The 22546-nt window shown below is 31.2% G+C and overlaps 1 protein-coding gene across 1 annotated transcript; it reads right to left on the reverse strand.

The window, feature by feature from the left end:
- Nucleotides 1–6956: 6956 nt before the first annotated feature.
- Nucleotides 6957–12194, reverse strand: LOC112528724 (homeobox-leucine zipper protein HDG5-like). The gene is made up of 11 exons (XM_025139755.1): nt 12078–12194; nt 11798–11979; nt 11567–11684; nt 9768–9944; nt 9148–9645; nt 8940–9041; nt 8607–8819; nt 8199–8367; nt 7789–8057; nt 7599–7694; nt 6957–7502 (listed from the first exon to the last, which is right to left on the reverse strand). Exons 1-11 carry the CDS (start codon nt 12192–12194, stop codon nt 6957–6959), a joined length of 2487 nt encoding a protein of 828 aa, XP_024995523.1.
- Nucleotides 12195–22546: the final 10352 nt, after the last annotated feature.

Here is a 22546-nt window from a genome sequence, read left to right on the forward strand (position 1 = left end):
ATAGGTAAGCCGAACACGATATCAAACCTCCATCTAAATGAAATATTGCTGGTAAATAATTTTGTAAAACATAGAAATTGTTTTTTCCCCCAATTAAATAGAGTACATGACGTTTTTAGTCCCTGTGGTTTGTTAAATGATGTTTGTAGTCCCTGTAATTTATTAAAAATTGTTATTTTTGTGTCTGTATTTTTAAAATTACTATATTCATCATTATTGCTTTCAATTTTTTAGTTATAATTTTAAATTTATTGTTATTATTATTTTTGTTTTCGTCATTCATACTTATAGGTATGAGTTAATTTCAAGAACAAAAATAGTAATGAATTGCAGACTGTACCACAAGGATGAAAAAATATTATACCACAAGGCCCAATTTTCTCAAATAAGTTTTTAAACCTTTGCATTACCAAACGCTTACCCGAGTAAGCGTTTATCAAGTCACATTACCTTACCGAATGAATATGACAAGAGCCAAGAATCTTACCCGGTAAGAATAAAACAAGAAACAAGAGTCTTACCCGGTAAATGAAGGCGACGACTCTTACCACAAGAGTCATTACTATTTGTAAAATTAAATATTACAAATTTTAGAATAAAACAAGTATTACTATTGACTATTGACTATTGTTTTGATCATTGGCCCAAATCTTTTTAAATTTGACGATTTTTGGGCCTTGACCATATAATTGGGCGTCGGCTACAAAAAGAAATTGGGCCAATCATCAAAAAGATTGGGCTTATTCAAAAAAGCTAATTCCTTTTTTATTTCACAATTAAATTTTTTAAATAAAAAATATTTATATACGTTAAATGTAACAAATAAACTTACGCTCTTCATATTCTTTATAGAGATTTGATATCTGACTTTCTATTGCATTTCTATCTAAATATTGAATGCATAGCACTGGTCCCCATTTGTATAGTAACGACTGATAATCTTAAGAGGCATGACAAGAATCAAAAGTCTTATCAATAACTGAATGAGATGATTTTTACCCAATTAACGCTTAGTGGATAAGAGACGTTTACCAACAATTTATTTTGATGGACGAAAATGTTACCCTGTTTTCATGTGGTCTCATAAGTCTCCATCCATTTGTTATGACAATTAATATAACTAAGTTTATTGTTTGTCATTAAAAAAAAACTCTAACACTAACAATAACGAACCAAATAAAGTTCAAACAGGTCAAGTGGCTAGCTTGTATCACGTGAAAAAGTACTGCATAAGCGACAAAGTATCATCTCACGTGCATATACTTCATTAACCGTATGTGTGTTAACATGTCCAACGCTAGAAATACGATTGACATTTCCAAAAACAAGCACACTTTACGTATTAGTTAAATCAAACTGTCAAATCATTTATAAAGATCTGATATAAACGATGGTGATAAAAGCTTTCAGGGAAAAGTTTGAAGAATGTCTACAAGTCACTTGATATGATTTTTATCTTTAGCAGAGAATGATGGTATCTTTCTTTCCCAATTCTTATATTACCTGATAATATTCAAATTCTTATAGTTATATGATGAATGGATTCAATCCTGCCTTGAAGTGGTGAAACCAAGGATACCTTCATTGCAGATCTTGCAGTTGGATTGCTCACAGTAATAGTTTTTGAAATACTGAATTTTGAAGTCACAAGTCTAATACAGTGACACCTTGTTCTAAAATCATGAGACAACACTCAAAAGATATCAAAGCAAAACAGTTCATATGTAAGAGAAGAGAAAAACAAGAACAAAGAGTTTTAAGGTGGTTTATATTGTATTTTTTTTATCTGATCTAATTATAGAAATTGGTAAAACAGGGTCAGATTAACACTGGAGCTCCTTCTTGGTCAGATTGTTTTGCAAAATACAACCATGTAATCTATGTTTATGATATGAATTCATGATAACCAATACTTAAAAGTGATCTATATATATGCACTTCTCTCATTCATACCAAATACGAGTAAAAACTTTTTACTTTTATTTGTGTTGAACAATTTGATGGTTAATATGTGTGTGTGTGTGTATATATATATATATATAGGAGCGTTCAAATAAAAACTTGATTCATTTGTGTAAACCGTGTAAACCAATCTCATCTATTCATTTTCTTGATCAATGGCTAAAATTACTTTACTTTATTTTAGGAAATTAAAAATTAAAAAATAATTAATATTGGTTTTATTTCATCAATAAAGGTAGAATCGGTAAACAAAGGTAACACTTTTGTAACCCCTCGATTGCTTTTCCGATTCATTAACTAAAATTTAATTCATAGTATTTTTTATTCAAGGCAACCATATCAGCTAAATTATATTATTAATGAAATTGATTCACTTTGTGAAGTAATATACTATTTTAATGTTAACATTTTTTAAAATAATATCCATCAATAAGTTATATCAAAATCAAAACACAACACATTCACTAATGTATAATGAATAATTTCATTAAAAATTAAAATAAATGATCATATTTCGTTTTTCTTAATTTCTTTGTAGTCGGATTCGTTACATTTTAGTTAATGAAAAATTTTCATTGTTTAATGCGCTTATTAAATTTTATGATTATGCAAGATCGAGTTTCATTATCCTCATTTGATATTGAAACTCATTCATTTTTTGCAATGATGAATTATGAACCCGTTTCATTCTAATTAACACGTTACATCCACTGAACTGACCCCTTACGTAATTCTACAACGTGGTTGGCCATGAAACGAGTTCAACAGTCATTAAACAATTGTAAATGAACTCGTTTCATTTTCAAGTATCCGAATAAACGGATCCTCATCACACAAAATGCAACATGGATCACCATGCAACTTGAACATGAATATGTTTCATTATCATGAAACGAGTATACGAACATGTTTCATCATGACTAAAAGAAGCAAATAAACCATATTATAATGAAACCGTCTCATATGAACATTAATTGCATAGAGAATAAAGTATATTATGCACCCATTTCATCTACTAAACCATTCACCTCCACCATCATTTTTCAAGTCTTAAAGCGGTTAATGACTAACTGGTCTATTACATCATGAACCCGTTTCATTTTCACTAACTCAACTATGAATTTACATGAAAACTTGAACATGAAAATGTTTCATCACCATGAACTGAAAGTACATGAACATATACAATATAAATAAAAGAAGCAAATAAAACATTTTATAATGAAACCTTATCATATGAACATTAATTGCATAAAAAATAAAATATAGTATGCACCCGTTTCATTATGATGAAACCTTTTCATTACGCATATTAATATAATATGCAACAGTTTTTTCGTGATGAAACCTTTTCATATGATCATTAATATGTTATACTCTGGTAATATGAAACATTTTCATATGAAACAGGTTCATAACCGGTAATTTTTGATACAATGAACCTCAAATCATGCATTCATTACATAACAATATAAAATATTCATGAATGTTTCCAGCTTCATTGAATAAAAAAAATCAATTTTTAATATTATAATATATTAAAATCTTTAAATCATTCCATTTATATAATTTCTATTATTAAATTTCCTTATTTAATATTCTTTAATAACTTCCTTATTTATGAAAAAAATAATGAAAATGACCAAAATGACCTTATTTATTAAATTTAATTAAAAAAGAATGGAATTTTCCTATTGGTCGATTTTGGTTTACACGGTTTTTTAGAATGACATGGTTTTCATTTGAACCTACCCCTATATATATATATATATGTCACCTTATAATGCATTTAGTTGTTATTTTGGATTAGAGGAAATTTCTATTTGGGATCAGGTCGAGACTGGATTGGAGTTTTGTTTGGGATTTGTTATGGATCAGATTTTTTTATTTGTTGTTTGCTCCTTCATATGACTTCACTTTTATTACTTTTGTTGGCTTTCTGATTGCATAGTCGATGGTTTCATCTGATCCGCTTTTTTGATACATGGATTAGATTTGGGAGTCTTTGGGTCATAGCTATTTGGATATCTATTTCACCAGCCTGTTAGGTTCTCGTTCAACTTCTGCTTCTGAATTATATAACCTGTAGCCATTGTCTGATCCAGTTTAGATTTGGTTTCTTAGTGCGTTTGTCTTTTTGATTGTTGTGATTCTATGGAAAACTTATTGTTAGTATTACATTACGCAGTGGAGTTATTTGATTCATACTAACACGTTGTTAGAAATCCAATATCTAATATGTGTTAACGTACTTGATTTTAGCTTTCAAAAGGAGGATCATAGCTGCAGACATCATCCTTAAATCTCGTCTTTTTTGGGATTTTGCAATTATATATTTCTTGAAAAAAGGGATGTTATCTTTTTACAAGCACATAGGAACACACATGTGTCGTGTTGTCTAAACTATGTATGATTGTAAGAATGAGGTTACTGGATACACTTGTTTTGGGATATCAGTATACTTATTACTACATTCAAAGGATGACAGTTAAATGACCTTTGAGATGGACCAACCGTTTTGGCAAAAGGCCTTGAAAGCTGCTCGATCGTAAATGGTTCAACCAATATAGTGTATAGTTCTTTCAACATGAGTTGTGTCTTGAACATAGAAGATACAAAGGAAACCTTATTGAAATGATATGATTTTAACACTAAGATCAGACATTACAACTAATGAGCAATCAAAGTGTTTCGGTTGTCAAATACTCTCTCTTTCTCTCCTTTTCTCCTCACCGTTGATTCAAAAAGACCACAATATCTTAATGTCGGGGATTAAGACCAGAGTTGACCATGTGGCAAAAGATAAACAAGTTAGTTAATGAGGTGTATCCAGGTCAGGATCTAGACATCGTCTGATGAATTCACAACAACCGGCAAGAGGAATGAAAGAATATTACAGCTCCCATTATCTCTGTACCCTATGGTCCTCTTTTTGTTGTAATACGTTGATTGGTTGACCAATCAAAATACTCCAAATAGGTACTAGCTAGAACCTTATATAAATGTATCTCCTATGTATTTGTTTGCCAAATGTCTTCTTTGGTATACTTTTCCACATGTCATTGTACGATAATTTGTTTCAACGTATTCAATTCTCTTGTTTATGTTTAATTCTACATGTTACTTGACTGCATCATGTTGCAATGTACGAACACATAACTAGTATATATATATATATAGAGAGAGAGAGGAAAAAGTTCAAACGAGAAACCCTGTGATTTACGAGAACGCAAGAACAACTTATTAACTCCATATTGTGATAACAATTAAAATTTAAAAGATTTTTGCAATTAAAATTGAAATTTAAAACGATTAAAAAAAATTGAGATTCGAAAGGGTAATAATGGAAATCAAAATCATAAAATTTTAAGCACGATCACATTATAATCCTGAAAATTAGAGTTATCCACTTAATTCAACAGTTATCGTTTATTAGAAGGTATCGATTAATAAAGTAACGAAAGGATTTCAAGAAGAAATCGAAGATCAAGAAGCCATAAAGTTTGGAAAACAAACAGCAAACAAGAATAAATCGACAAGAAGAAGCCGTAAGGTTTGCATGGAGGGATCGAACATCAAGAAGAAGTCATAGAACACAGTTTATTCAAGATACTTGTCACAATTAATCGATTTGAACATGCTTTCATTCGATTAGGATTAGACAATCACATATTTATCACAACGATTACGAGTGAAATCGACTAAACGATTTGGTGTAATATGGGTGTGATAATCATGTGATATCATTATCATAACAACGCACTCGATTTGATCATGGTTTTGATCGATTAGGTTAGACAAGCACACATTTATTACAATGATTACTCATGGTTTCGATAGATTAGAATTAGACAATCACACATTTATCACAGCGATTACATGCGAAATCCATTAAACGATTTGGTATGATATGAGTGTGACAATCATGTGATATCACTATTATAATATCACTTGCGCACTCAATTTGATTATGGTCTCAATCGGTAGGGTTAGGCAATCATACATTTATCATAATAATTACTCATGGTTTCGATAGGTTATGGTTACGCTCGATTGATCATGGTTTTAATAGGTTATGGTTACACAATCACATAATTATCACAAGAGAAGAGAAGAGAGTGGAAACGAACGTGATCAATCAAAAAAAAAGAGATAATTATAATTAATTAAAATAAAAATTATAAAAATTACTTAATTATACATTACGTGAGACCATCATGTTTTTGCGAGACCCGTAAAACCATTTTTTTACACTTGAAACTTCACGATAAAATATTGTGATAGGTAAAAGAAGCCGAACATTCACATCATTAACACTGTGAAGGTTACCTTCGGCACGTTTTGCTATGAAGTTTCAAGTGTAAAAAAATGGTCTTACGGATCTCACGAAAACATACCGGTCTCACATGATCCCGAATTTATGTAATAATTAAGAATAAATTGAAATTTTAGGGTATACAAAACAATTAACAATATATAAATAAATATGTAACGAAGCCAAAAGATGAAATATTTTATATCATATATAATAAAAGTCATCAAAAACATTCAGTCAATGGAAACTTCCAAAATGATTTCAAGTCAAAGGGAAACACAAAAAGCAAAGAAAGTCAATTCCCGAACCATTATCCTTGATGCTGACTGCTTTAGTCCCAAAACCCTAAAAGGTCATCCAAGGAACTTATCTGGTGCGCTCTTGACTACCCCTGTTACCATGCACCTTCTCCCCCACCACCTTCTTCCATTGATTGATGTTGCAGACTCTCTTTCTACCTACCAACCACCTTCTTCATTACACACTCTGACCCTTGATCAGAAACACCATAATGTCATCTAACTTGACATTTTTACCCTTTTAACCCTACCCTACTTCAATACACAAACCACACTTGCTTGCACATCCATGGTTTTTTTTCAAGTTTTTTGGCTTAAAAAATAAGAAGAAAAGGAAACCATAATACTATATAATAGTCTGTTTTTGGTTAATTAATAGTTTAATTAACCTTTGAAGTTGGGCTGGAATCAACTTTCTTGGGTGGTCTAGTAGTTGGTTGTTCATCAAACCCACCACCATTATCACCATCATCAGCACACTGACTCCCACTGTGGCCACCACCACCACCACCACCACCAATGCCGTTATTACCGGCAACCCCACCAAGGGCGGCGATGATTTGATGCACTGTACTTTGTATATGGTTGTTAACAGTGTTGGCACTCGAGAGATTGAGTTTTGCAGTGGGTAAGGCATTGGCCAGCACTTGCAGTCCCACAGTCAGTAGGCAGCCTCCTCCAGATTCAGTTGTGTTCCCGATGCTGGTGGTGGCGCTGGTGGAGCTGAGGTTGCCTGCAGGGTTTTGTCCCGCCGGGACAATAACAAACCCTAGGGGGAGGAGAGGGATGCATGATGGATCTTCACCATTCATGGTAAGTTTGATGGCATCCACATCCACAATTGAGTAGGCTACAAGACTACCAGAATCATCAGTGAAACTCTCCTGCAACACCAGCTCAACATTCTGGGATGAATTGCTAGCCACCTGTTACAAGATAGAAGAAAATGTTGCTATATTTTTATCAAAATAAATCTGCTAAATTTTTCATAATTCCATAAAAGTGTTCCAAGATAAGCTTACATTAACACGAAGAAGAGAGATACAGTTTCCAGGATGAGAGCCATTTGCAATGTGAGCCACTTCTTGCAACGGGTTCCCATTTGAGAGCACATCAAGCTGAAGTTAATCATCATACAATAAACCACAACAGGTTAATTAGAACAAAATCGAAATGTATATATAATATGAAAAACTTGATGTATTCACGAACCTGAGAACGGCGGCGTTCATCTCTCAAAAGATCAAAGACTTGATAGTGAGGATGAGGAAGCCACGTTGTGGATACCGCGGTCAGAATCAAGCCATGGGGCTGGCCTGGTTCAGTGACTTTCCTGGTCGTTATTCGCACCGTGTCCTCCATTGAGTCGGAAAGTGCAGTCCAAGATTGCCCACACGACCCGGTGATGTTAAGACAGAACATCCTCACCATCCTCTGAGCCAAGTTCATCAAATTCTTTCTTGCCTCCGGTGATGGAATGGCTGTAAACATACAATTATTCCCATTTATTGATCAGCAAGATTAATCAGTTAAACAAGATTAAAAATGTAACCCTAGATTATCAGATGATGAGTGTATAGCATATATGAAATTAATGTTTGTCAAAGTTTGGTAAAGAGTACCTCCAATATCAGATATATTTCGGGCCATAAGGCTTGCGAGCCTCTCACATTGGCGTTGTAAAACAGCTAGCCATCGTTTCGCTCCAAATGCCATCCCGCTGCTGACATAATCAGCAAAGATCCCATGAACTGGCTCATCCTCAGCCTCAGCATGTTCAACCCAAGTAACCTAAATCCAAAAAGAGGGCTCATAAGTACATAAAAACCAAACCAAACCAAACCAAACCAAATGGACCTAGTATCTATATCCCATCCGGAGGTGGGGTTTGGGAGGGTAATTAGATTTATGAAGACTTGATCTCTATCTTAAAAGTAGAACAGTTATTTCCGTGAAAACCCTCATATGAGTTCACAAGTATATATATATATATAACAAGATCAATATTGATATGGTAGTAGATTTCTCACCCTTGAATAGCCATTAGGCATGTCTTGTATAATGCAGCCTGAGGGGCGACGCTTGTATCTAGTAAGCGAGGGCTGGTAAGTATCGTGAAAGCTGTCCAACGGGAAATCAGTGATAGCCCAAGTTCCATCTTCGCCATTTTGTGCACAATAACGGAGGAAATGAATTTCCCTCGTTGGCACAAGTGGTGATAGCATTTGCAGTTCAGCATACATCTGTTTGTAACAAAAAGAATGTAACAAGAAATCATATAATTTGCTGATCAAACTCACAAAAAGATCCACTGTTTTGATCGATTTCCAGCAAGGTCATATGAATTAAACACATAAACGCACCAGGTGCAGCGAACCATTTGCGTTTCCATTAACACCAGAAGTGATAACTTGGAGGGTTTTCGCGCGCGAGATGATTGAGGGAAACAACTCCATCCATTTATCCTAAAACACCCGAATTGGGGAAGATTAAAACCAAGAAATTAGTGAACACAATATCCATTTCTGAACAAGAAAAACACAAATAATCTAGCATAAACAAGTGGCATACTGCATCAAGAAAAGCATCAACCAGGGTGATACTGTTAATGATCACAACTGAGCTACTACGCGATGCTTCATATCTCAACTCATTCAAATCCGTTTTCCGGTTAATCAGACATGGAAACATCTTGGCATGCTCTTCAAAATTAAGCACTTCTTTGCCAGCATCATTAACCCTGGTCCAAAGGGGTTCACCAAACCTGCACATCTTAACAACTTCATCCATGAATGATAGCGCAAATTGGATTGCAAGAGGTTTTTCATCATCCATGATGATTAACCCATTAGCAGCAGCAAAATTGGGACCTTCAGGTGCCATTAAAGGATTCATCTGCATCATTTCACTGCAGTTTGGCATGCCCTCTTGATCATTTGGCCTGGGATACATATTCATGTCCAAATCCAGCTGATTAGAGGTCATCAATGAAGGGAGAGGACCCTGTCCTTGTGTTTGCAAAGGATCACTCCCACAGAATTGACTAGCAATAAGACAGACACGATCCAACTGCGAAAAACACAATTGATTCCGGTTTAATTTTTGAAATGCATAATGTAACAATAATTAGTTGCTAATAAAGCAATTGGGGACCGCGAAACTGAACCCCGAAGTGACTCTAGATTAGGTACCTCCTCTTTGAGCCGAGCGTTTTCCATTCGAAGTTGTTGCTCATCAAACGACATCGTAGACCCTCCACAGTTTGAGCAAACAAGCGCGTGCAACGCATTCTGTAGCCGACTGTTCTCAATTCTTAAATTCTCGTTATCGTTCCTAAGGACGGCATTATCCGCCCGATCTTGTTGTGCCTACATAACAAAAATTTAACCATAATATATTAGATGCCTAAACAAAACATAGCCCTGAAGGGTAGCTCAGTCAAGAACTTGAGTTTGCTTTCCAAAGGTCAATAGTCCTTTAGCTATTAACTTTAGAATCTAGAGGATTAGTTGAGATGCGTATAAGTTGACTTAGACATACACAACTATCAAATATACGAAAACAAAACCAATTGAGCCCGACCACGTCTATTCGACAACTCGATGTAAAAGTAATAATGCACAATGTACAAGCAATAAATGCAGTAGGGCAGGTGACACTCACACACACAAGGTCAATAATACCACACAGCAATGGAGCCCATGAAGTGATGAGTCACAAATATTAGTATAGTAACAAGTAGTGAGTGAAGGAAGCTGATAATAACCCTAACCCTAAAAGGATATATATTTAAAGAGTGTGCTCCCCTTGGGAGGCTCATGTTGCAGGAGGTATAGGGGTTGACCGTGCACCCCACCAGCGTATATTAATGGAATGCAGGTTGAAAGCAACCAATTTCAGTAAATGCATCTCTACAGTCACCCAAGCGCATGGTTGTGGTTAACGTGCGCTTTTCAGCCAACCATGCCCAACCCCCTCTCAATCAAGTTTCACCATATTTCAAGTGCTCAAGATGAAATGTTACTGTTACATTTATTAGATACAGATTTCATAATAATTATACATATATTAATAAAGAAAAATGAAAAATTAGATGGGAAATGGGTGTTTTATAGTTAGATATGTTTTAATTAAAAACACAAAATCAGATTATAAAAATAATAATATTTTAAGGAAAAAACTTGATTTGGGTATTTTTTTTAGATATATAAAATATTATATACCGCAAATAGAACAAATAAACTCACACATCCTCCTTACATGTAATGAAAAAACTTGATTTGGGTTTTTTTATGGTTTATAAAGTGTTACAATTTATTTTTAGCTACTTTTTAAATCAAGTAAAACAAATGTATTTGTCTTTAATGAAATTAAGCTTTAAAATCCAGAAAAAAAAAACACAATAATGTATGCCTTAAATGATTTTGGACTTACAAATGTGAAAGGATAAATCCTTATATATAACTTTTATCTATTAATTACAAGTTCTAATATATTCGTGACTATTTTCTTCGGTACCGCATCTGATTAATTATGGTACACAACATAAGATATCGATCGAACATCCATGGTTATCAAAACAAAACTCATATATTTTAATAAAACACTAAAATTAATTCACAAATAATTTATTATAAATTAGAAGCTTGATCCTATTTTTATTTTTTTGTGGTTTAAAAAACAGTTTACAAATTAATTAATACAAATAAAAATCAAAAACAGTTTTAATTTTATACTAATATGCAATCTTTGCTTGTAAAGTACAAACACATCATACATATATATATATATATATATACACACATATACATATACATACAGATGAATCAAAACACGTCTTCTTGAAATCTGTGCTGGTTTTGGTTTATGTACGTTTCACGGTTGGCATTAAATTTTAGGTTTCTCCATGAAAATGAGAACATGTATTACATCCAGCCAAGTCAAGTCAAACCAAGCAAACTAGAAGAAGAATGGATGCTAACGTGCGCACCTTCATTTGGGTACGACGATTTTGGAACCAGAATTTGACTTGGCGTGGCTTAAGCCCAAGTTCTTGGCTTAATCTCATCCTTCGCTTATCATCTGGATGTGGGCATTCCTTAAACAACCTATCCAAAACCAACAACAACAAAAGTCAAACCTTTAGAATATATATATATATATATATATATATATAAATATAAGGAAATTAAGATGGAAAGACTGAAAGATAGACGCATACGCTTCCATTTCTTGGATCTGGTGAGCGGTGTGTCTGTGATAACGCTTCTTCTTTGCAGGGGGTTGCTGTTGATCAGCATCTTGATCGTTTCCAGACAATCCTCCTTCAATTTGATCGCTTCCCGACCCACCACTGTCCATCTCCTCTTTCCCTGATCTCACCATGCTCTCCATCTCCTCTTTCTGCAAATAATCACCAACATTCACACACACACACACATATACATATATATATATATATATATAGAGAGAGAGAGAGAGAGAGAGAAGAGAGAGATTACTGGGATGATGGAAGAGAAATCGGTGAAAGGCATGAAGTTGAAGTTAGGAAAAATGGATTCAGATGAAATCCCACTTCCACCACCCATGCTTGACATCACTTGACAATCTCCGAACATCTTTCTTCTACAAAAAAAGAAAATCGGAAAGATCGATCGAGACCATATGGATTTCACTTCAAAGACTTGGACTAAAAATGTCAGAAAATCGTTATCTGGCTACATGCAAAATTAAAAGGGATTTTCAATCACAAAAACCCACAAAAAATTATGAGAAAAATACACAAAAATGAAGACAACTTAACCACATTGTTTTGGACTCTACACCATGAAACAAATACGCAGATTTTGAGTTTTTTTTAGCCGTTTAAAGAAGAAAACATTCAAGGTCTTGTATTCCAAGCCCAAAACGACCATTAAAGTTGAAACATTACATATATATATATACACACACACACACATTAGTGAGAGAGAGCGAGTGTGTGTGTGTGTGTGAGAGAGGGAGAGAGAGAGAGCAATGAAGTTACCGGTGTTGGGTGTAATTTCTGATATGAAGCTCCCAGTGTTTGTTGTAAAGAGATATAATTTTGGTTGGGTTGGTGGTAAATGAGACCTTAAATACAGTGAGGGTGGGGGAAGAGGAAACCGATTGACTCCTCTTTGACCTACTTGGCAGTTTCACACACGTGGCATTAATTCATTCGAGGATACATGCGTTTCTCATATCAAAGTCAGCTTAAAATTTGAAACAAATAAAAAAAACCCTAATAAACATATTATAATATATATATATATATATATATAGGATAACGTGAGATCGAATTGTTTTTGTGAAATCCGTGAGATAATTTTTTTTCTTACACTTGAAACTTCACAGTAAAACATTGTGAATGTTACCTTTACAATGTTTTTGTTGCGAAGGTTCGAGTTTTTTTACCTTCATAATGTTAGGGTTGGTTTCACTTGAGACTAGCTTGTTTTCGTAAGACTGCATTCTTATACTTGAAACATAACGACAAAACATTGTGAAGATAAAAAAAAAAACGAACATTCATAACAAAAACATTGTAAAAGTTACATTCACAAATTTTTGTTGTGAAGTTTCAAGTGTAAAAAGATGGTCTTACGAGTCTTACGAAAACAGATCGGGCTCACATGATCCCAAGTCTATAATATATATTCGGTACAATGAAAACCGTAATCAAATAAGATAACATAAAAACGACAAATCACATGTACTATACTAAAAATCACATGTAAAATCATATAAGATTACGTTTGACTTTTGTTTGCAATTTAGGAAGCGGGTCAAGTCACCTATACACCTCTATGTTGATCATATTCCATAATCACATGTGATTTTAATATAAAATCATGGTATTTTCATTTTCTTTGTTCTCGTTTGATCTTATTATTATAAATTGATTGAACGGGAAGAAATTGGTCAAACCAATTTTAGTCGTTTGTAACATTTCTTCAACGAAAATAATGTAAAAAGTTGTTCGTCGTCAACTAATTATTATAAGAATTTAAATGATAAATAGAATATTGTAAGTATATTCCTTAGAGCATCTTTAACATATTTTTTATATTTTTTATTGTAAATAATTAAAAGTCAAAATTAAAAAAAAAATTATATTCAACTTTAATAGATTTTTTTATTTTAAAGATTTCAACATTAATTATATTATTAAAGTATTATATAATATTATTATCTCAATATATTTAAAAAAAACTTTATATAAAATAATAATAACTTTTGGTGAAGAAAAAAATAAAAATATCATTTCTCTCTCCCCTCATTATATTTTAGAGATTTGTTAAATTTCGAGTGTTCTCTACTTATTTTCTATTTTAAATAAACAATATTAAAAACATATGTTAAAGTAAAATAAAAATAAAATATTTATTTCTTTATTTTAGAGATACTTTTATTCCTAATTTATATATATTTTTAATCATACTCTTATATTATTATTATATCCATAACTTTTTTTTTCAGTGAAATAATAATTTATATCATTATATAATTATACAACAAGCATATATAATTATTTGCAATTTATATCAAGCATGGAGTAATAGTTAGAGTTAATTATTATCATCCACTATTGTTTCAAATAATAGCATGTGTCATTAATTTTTTTTCTGGTTATATATATATATATATATATATATATATATATATGTGTGTATATATATATATATATATATGTGTGTATATATATATATACAAAGGACCGTGTAAGAAGAAAATTATGGTGAGAAACGTAAGAGAAGATCTGAACCATTTTAATCTCATACTCATCCATGAATTATGTTTTAGAAGAGAATCACCTGATGCATCTCGATATACTTTGAAGATTAATTCAAAAGTATACATCTCTTCTTATGTTTCTCACTATAACTTTATTTCTCATCGAAATCTAATCTTATATATGTATTAGTTAAATATAAATATTAAATAATTTTCTTAAAAAATATATAAATATAAATTACTTTATAATAATATTTTTTTATAAATATAAATTACTTTATAATTAATGTGTATTTAGAGTATGTTGACTATGTGTAAAAGATGGGTCTACAAAAACTAATTTGACTTGTTGACTCTACAGTGTCACACTCTACTTCCCTCTCAAAAAGTCAGCTTATTTGTAAAAGTCAAACATCTTTGTATTGAACGAAATTGAGGAGTGTTTCTATTGCGATTTGATGTGGTTTAGAGTTAAACTGTAAATCATATTGTGTATAAGGTTTGCAAATCATAAATCATATATTATATGTTTTAAATCGTAAAAAATAATACCACAAAGTGCGATACAGTACGGTATAATTTATGCGGTTTGAACATAATATATTTCAGTCAAATTATTATAAAATCACAACTTTAAAATAAATTCGACGATGTTGCTCTGATATTCCATATAATAAAAACTTTCGATATGTACGAAATGCATAAGTAAAAAAAAGTGTAAAAACCAAATAGTTTGGTGATTTATCCAAGTAAATCTTAAAAGTTAACAAAAACCCAATTTCGACCACGATTAATGTTTGACAAAAGACAAATAAAAATAACTCAAATAAAAAATTTGTAACGTAAAAACTTAAAAGGAAAACTGAAAAAACTAATAAGTTAATAGTCATTGATGTATTAACTATTTTCATTTGATAAATGACTATATATGTGTGTGTGTGTGTATATATATATATATATATATATATATGGGTTTGGGTTCTTGTGAGATTTAAAGTTATGGTGAGAAGGGATCTCTATCTTTGAATCAGTTATAATTGAAGTGAATCGTTAGATCAACACAAATGAGATATATTAAATCAATAGTAATGATCAAGAGTGCAAATATCTTCTTACACTTCTCACCTTAACTCTTATTCTCACACGATTCTTCGTATATATTTAAATATGTATATAACTATATATATATATATATATATATATATATATAATATCCAATGCGGTGCAGTTTGATGAAAATACAAACTGTAAAGCGCATCACGAGAGTTACAAATTGTATTTTACAGTATGGACGGTTTGTATGGTGTGTAGATGAATACCCCTACTCAATTTTAACGTTTTTTAAGGCAATGGGGAAAAAAACACTACGATAAGTAATTTGGTCCAATACAAAAATATTTGACTTATATCAGAACGATAAAAATAATACCAAATATTTTTTTAATTACTTTATTTAAATTGGAACTCTGAAAAAATTAATCTACTTATAACTTTCATATTTAGAACAATAAAATTTCTAAATATTCTTTTAAATAAATAAATCATTATACTTATTGAAACTGATTAAATTGATCATTTTGACTTATAATACTGGTTAACAAGTAAAATGTTAAGAAAAATAAAAAAAAATAACGAAGTTTCATATATTTAGCAGTTAGATCTTAATTTGTACAATTTTTTATAAGATAAATATACCATTTCTATCTCAAGTTCCTATGATTCTATTTGATTTTATTTCTCATTATTTTCCATCTACTCTTTTTTTTTCTTAAATTCCTGAACAAAATGTAAAAAGTCAACCTTAACCTGCTTCAAAAAAGTCAACCTTTGTCGTATTATCCTTTTTAAAATTTGATTCGTTGGCATAATTTGTTTATTTGGATCAAACAAATTTTAACAAAAAATTCAATTCCGGTGACTAATTAAAATAAAGTCAAATCAATTTTTACCTTTATGTTTTATATATACACAGAATGTGTATATGCGTATCTGGAAGAAAGGGTTGATACTGAGTCAACTATAGCAGTGACTAAGGGGAACTTGTTCTATCGGGTTTAAACAAGAATTGTGATCAAATAATTTTTTTTTCCAAAAAATGAATAATAAGGACATAAAACTCATTTAATTCATTATAAGTTATTTAAGGTATTTATTTTTTAAAAAATAGATAAAATATTTAAAATTTGGTAGAAATGGGAATTAAACAAAATATTCCAAAAAAAAAACATTCATTTCTCTTTAATTTGACACTCATATTTTTATATATCTTTTCATACACTCATATTCATATATATCTTTTCTAGGATTAAAAGTGGTTTTATGTATACTCACATGTGATCATGTACGGTATCACATACACAATCACATGTGATCATGTATAGGATCATGTACCAGTATCATGATCATATGTACAATCACATGTGATATTGTAAATGATGACACAACAGCTATGTTCATTCAAGTTTATTGAATCATATGTGATTGTGTATAGGATACAAACCAACGTGTATGTCATGTTATAGACAATACAAAATGAAATCGACCAAAAAACACATTAATATTATCGATCAAAAGGAAATTGATTGTTAGATGTCTGGATTTTAAAACACGTGAATATAATATCATTCATTATTAACATATATTATTGATGATTCAATAGAAATCATATAAATATGATATTGAATATCTAAATGTAATTTATTTTTATATCATTTTTTAAGTAATTTTGAAATATTTTATTTAGGACTTACATTATTTTAATTAAATGACTAAAATTTATTAGTGATTAATGAAGGGTAAATTAAGGGGAAAAAAATCAAGGGATTAAATAATTTCCCTTGAAAAAAAGGGTTCATAATTATGCCATAGAAAATCAATGGATTGAACCATTTCGATATTTATCTATATTATATTATAAAGTATTTGACAAAAACTATTAAAAACTATCTTTTATACATGAAATATCGCTTATTAACGCATATTACTTAAAATTCAAGATTACAAATAAATTGTACATAAGTACAACTTATTAAGCTCCATATTTGAATTCGCGTAACTAACTATAGATAAATACAATCAAATACAGGATAAAATTCTCATTTTAAATATATCTAAAATATAATTAGGATAATTATTGATTTATAATTAAATACTTAGTTATTATCTTTATAAAAATTATATTATCAAACCAAAAACAAACTACTTTGTTGTTAAACATAAATTAAATTATAATAAAAAAATTGAATTAAAGAAATTACACAAAAAAATGAGAACTTTTATATATTTTTTAATTTTTATAATATCTTCAAATTTATATTTGAAAAAAACATTATTGTTTGCTAAAAACCAAATAAATTCATATTATAATATCGACAGATACCAAAAAAATAAAACGAAACATTAAAATTGAAATATATTTCGTTGAATTACACAAATATCCTTCTAGTCTATTTTAAATGGATTAAATGATTTTCATTATTGTCTATTTTAGTTAAAGTCTCTTCTACAATCTTTCTTGTTAGATTAATTTCAAGACTTGATTTAGTGTTTTGATTTTGCATTATTTTTAATCACAATTTGTTCGTGTCACATGATTTTTTTTTTTTTTTTGTGATTTTCAATGATTTAAACTCGTTAATTAATATTTTAATCAAATATGATATTATAATGATTTCGTTTTACTCTATATAGTATCATATATGATATTGTTAATAATTTTTTGTGTTTTACATTTACTTTGATTAACTTGGATATACAATCTTTTATGTGAACCGACTAATCCCGGGGCGACCACCTGTTTTGCACGTAATCCGGAGTCATCGCATTTGAACTTGCGTGACCACAAGAGATTTTTAATCATTCTTATATTTGACATATAATATTACATGTGATATTAATGATTAATGTTTTTCAGTATCTATAACATCACATTCCATATTGTTAATTATTTTGTTAAATATATGACATACAACAAATGATACTGAAGGAGATTTTTTTTTCCACAAATATACGTCAGTTGACAGACAAAATATTTAACGGATTTAAAGGCCATAATGAAACAGATTTAAACATAGGGATGTCTTATACGAAATTAGAACAATGATGATAATTGGTATAGTTTCAACAAACGTAAAGGAACGATTTATGTAAAGCGGTGATTTTTTTTTCAACAAACCGCTCCTTAGATACGAAGTGATTCTACTCATGTCCACATCAGCAACTCAGTTCCCCAATGGTATATTTTTCAAGATGCCTATCGTGGAGCCAAAAAAATGGTTCACAAATAGAGATGGCAAAAATATTATGTATAATAGGAAATTTTGAGTTGATCGGGGATAGAGAATTCCCGAATCTGTTAAGTAGAGATGGGATCTCCGACTCCGAGTATTTAATGATAAGTTTTTATATAAATATATAGACAGTATATGTATAATATAACAAAATGAAAAACCCAAAGAATATATATATATATATATATATATAACTGTAATCCTTTATTTTCACCATGAATAATGTCATGTAACAATCAATAACTTTTCTGTAATAACTCCAAAATAACGGCTAGATTAAACCGTTTACAACGGAAGCTAGGTTAAAATAATAAAGATGTAACTTAAATGCAAACTCGACCCATATCGGGCTGCATTACAAGTTTATCCAACATAAATGTCTAAACACAAATATTAAACCTTAGGGTGCGTTTGGTACGCAGACAGGACAGGACAGGACAGAACGAGACAGAACAGGACATGACAGGACAGCTGTTCAGCGTTTGGTAAGACATGATAGGACTAGACAGAACTGGTTAAAATGACCAATTTACCCCTACTGAGTCAATCCTAGAATTCTAACCACCATGATCAAAACCCAATTTTACAATGACAAATTTCAAACCCTAAATCGATTTTACAGTGACAAATTTACAGTGACAAATTTCGACTGTGACAATCAATTTTACAGCAAACCCTAAATCGATTCAGATCAATTATTAAATTATTCAAACCCTAAATCGATTTTATACAACTTCAATCAATTTTACAGTGACAAATTTCGATCAAACCCAATTTTACAGGAAACAGATCCATAAATCGATTCAAACCCTAAATCGATTCAAGCATTACAACCAGCAAACCCTAAATCGATTCAAGCAAAGCAACCAGCAAACCCTAAATCGATTCAAGCAAAGCAACCAGCAAACCCTAAATCGATTCAAGCAAAGCAAACCCTAAATCGATTCAAACCTAGCAAACCCTAAATCGATTCAAACCTAGCAAAAGTAAATCGATTCAAACATAGCGATGAAGAAGGAAATCGTGTACCTGATGAAGGAGAAGGAGGGTGCGATGGAGAAGGAAATCGATTCAAACCTCCCGTCGCCGTCGCCGATGGGGAAGGACGCACGATGAGGGTGCGATGGAGGCAATCTGAGCATGGAGGAGCAAGTGCGATGGAGGGTCTGAGCATGGAAGAGCGAGTGCGATGGAGGGTAGATTAGTAAAAAAAAGCCTGTTCCACTTAGTTCCAGGGGTAAAGGGTGAACACCCGTGTCCCATGTGTGTGCAAGTTAGTTCCACTTAAAAACATACCAAACGTGGGACAAGTGTGTCCTGTCCTGTCATGTTCCACCCTGTTCCACGTACCAAACGCACCCTTAATGAACAGGACAAGTATCTGTGTGTGCCCTTTTTCTTTTTCTAACATTGAACCTTTTGTCAATGAGGTACATACTATAATCAGTTTAAAAGGCTCAGTAAGTTCATTGTTTGTGCGAATAAAATCATTTCACATTTCAAATGTTAACTTGTAAACTCTATATCAAATAGTATGCATATGCATTTTCTAAAAATAGGCAACACTGAAAGAAATGAGATGTTATAACTTTTCTGATCGGGTATGAGTCATTTAGTCACTAACATACCCTGGGTTAAATTGTTTGTTTTGTTCAATCACCCACTTGTTTATATCGTGCCACTTATCCATGACTTACTCATTAAATGTTCACCCCTTAAAATTGATCATAATTCTATCCTATGAAATTGGCGCATGCTAGAATTGTTTGAAAACAATAATCATAACGAATGCAAACTGATCATAAAACAACATACATGTAAATATATTGTAACATGTATGAAAACTAAAACATCATGCATAAGCACAGATCACCATACAAATCATATAATGTCCAAAATAAATTTGTACGTATGTATGCATCTCATTGTAAGTCTCATTAAGACTTTGCATGTCCATGTATATCGATTATTAATAGCTTTTGACTGAAGACCTACACATGTTATATCACCATATCCAATTAATGACTCAAGCTCTCTAAAAGTCAACAAAAGACAACTATGGTCAAACTCGACTCGATTTAAAATCAAACTAAAAATCTGAATCTCTTAATATGTCTCAAATATCTCTATTTGATCTCATCTTTAAAATCCATATGAGTCAAACGAGATAAAAAGTCAACTCTTCGTCAATCCGGTCAATCTTGAGTAACTTTAGTCAAACACGAAGTTTAAAACTTGATCTTGATGACTCCCAAAACGTCAAATCAACCATTATGCAACCATATAAAATCACTATTTTGGATTAAACTTCTTGATATAATTCAAATACGACACCTTTAATCTCATCATTAAATTACTTAATAGAATGATTAATTGTAATCATCTCCAGAGAAATAAATAACTAAAAATACCAAGTCTCAAACCATGTCAGTAATTTTATAAAGCAAAAATTCTTAAATATTGCTTAAAGTATCAGTTCTTTGATTATAGGAGTATTTTGGTAATTTCATAAACATCAAAAACTAAAACCAGGTCAAAACTGTGTTTTTAAAATCAAACAACCATTCTGAAATTTCCACGAATATTTTTGTTACTGAAATCAAATTTCTGAATTCTAAGAGCCATAATGCAATTTATATTAATAAATAAAAATCAATATATACAACTCGTTAAGGCATGGTTGGACAGGTATCAAGAAAAACCAACCAATACTAATACTAACTGTATCAATTTAATTGATTGATAGTATCATATCAACTATCTAAACTTTGTTGGTACGTGGTATTAAAAGTCATATACCACGATAAAACCGTACCATACCGACTTATTTTTTAGTTATTTATTAATTAAAGTTTAAAAGATAATGCACCATATTTTGATTTTTAAAATTTTAATTATCTTATTTAAATATTGATAAATTATAATATGGATGTATATGCATAACTTGATTGAATTCATTTGCCTCAACTTAACAGCCTTAGTAACTGGTTCACACCTACACCGTCCATCGTCGCCCATCAATAGTTGCTTATATTAGACTACTAGTGAATGTTTATATTACATGAAAGCTATTTAAGTGTTTGTGTAAGTAAGGATAACTGGATAAATTGTACAACACATATCTACATGTTATTTGAATACTCAATGATTTTACTGCATTTAGATCTAGTTGGTAAATATGTCGATACAAATAAATGTGTAACTTCAACTTTTACGATGTTGGTACAAAACCATATTAACACGTACCAACAGAAAAAAGTTGATACTAAGTATAGTTGGTTGGTACATGGTATAAAAATTTATGTACCGATTATAATTGGTTGGTACATGGTATATGAAAAAAAATATATGATATCGTACCATGTTCACCTCTAGATATGACGTCACTGGGGTTCGATAGAGAACTTAAAAACGAAGCTACGGACTTCCAATATCAATGGCTTCTTCCTTCTCTCTCTCTCTAAAAACTCTCTCAATTTCTTGAAAGCAACGTATGTATACAAAAATATGCTGAAAAAGGTCAAAAATCATGACCATGCCATGCCATCTTGAATTGCTGCCATACGCAAACACCGTACCTCCAAATGAAGTTTCTAATTTTCTTGTAAAACAGGTCCCTCAACTCTGGACCTGTTGCTGTTTTACCCCCTCGAACTTTAAGACATTTATGATTTACTCCCTGTTGATATAAAAGTTTAACATTTTGTGAACGTAAACTCCTTAATTCACTTATCATTTTCATATGCTTTTGATCTAATACGTAGTTAAATTGATAATGATATTATTAAAATAACAAACGGAGAAAAATTCTTGGTTCTCATTCTCTGATTAGGATGGGGATGGAGAAGAAATCTTGTTCCCGAACACAGATAAAGAGTGGGAAACAAGAATGCATATGAGAATTTTGATCCTCGATATATTTGAAC

The sequence above is a fragment of the Cynara cardunculus genome (genome assembly GCF_001531365.2).
Source record: "Cynara cardunculus var. scolymus isolate 2C chromosome LG 15, CcrdV1, whole genome shotgun sequence".
Taxonomy (NCBI): Eukaryota; Viridiplantae; Streptophyta; class Magnoliopsida; order Asterales; family Asteraceae; genus Cynara; species Cynara cardunculus.

What these genes read in the sequence shown, in the direction of transcription:
- LOC112528724 (XM_025139755.1), bottom strand. Translation starts at nt 12,194, where the DNA reads ATGTTCGGAGATTGTCAAGTGATGTCAAGCATGGGTGGTGGAAGTGGG. An exon ending in ATTTCTCTTCCATCATCCCA is followed by an intron (nt 11,980 to 12,077) that starts GTAATCTCTCTC and finishes GATTATTTGCAG; the next exon opens with AAAGAGGAGATGGAGAGCAT. An exon ending in ACGCTCGGCTCAAAGAGGAG is followed by an intron (nt 9,646 to 9,767) that starts GTACCTAATCTA and finishes TGTTTTTCGCAG; the next exon opens with TTGGATCGTGTCTGTCTTAT.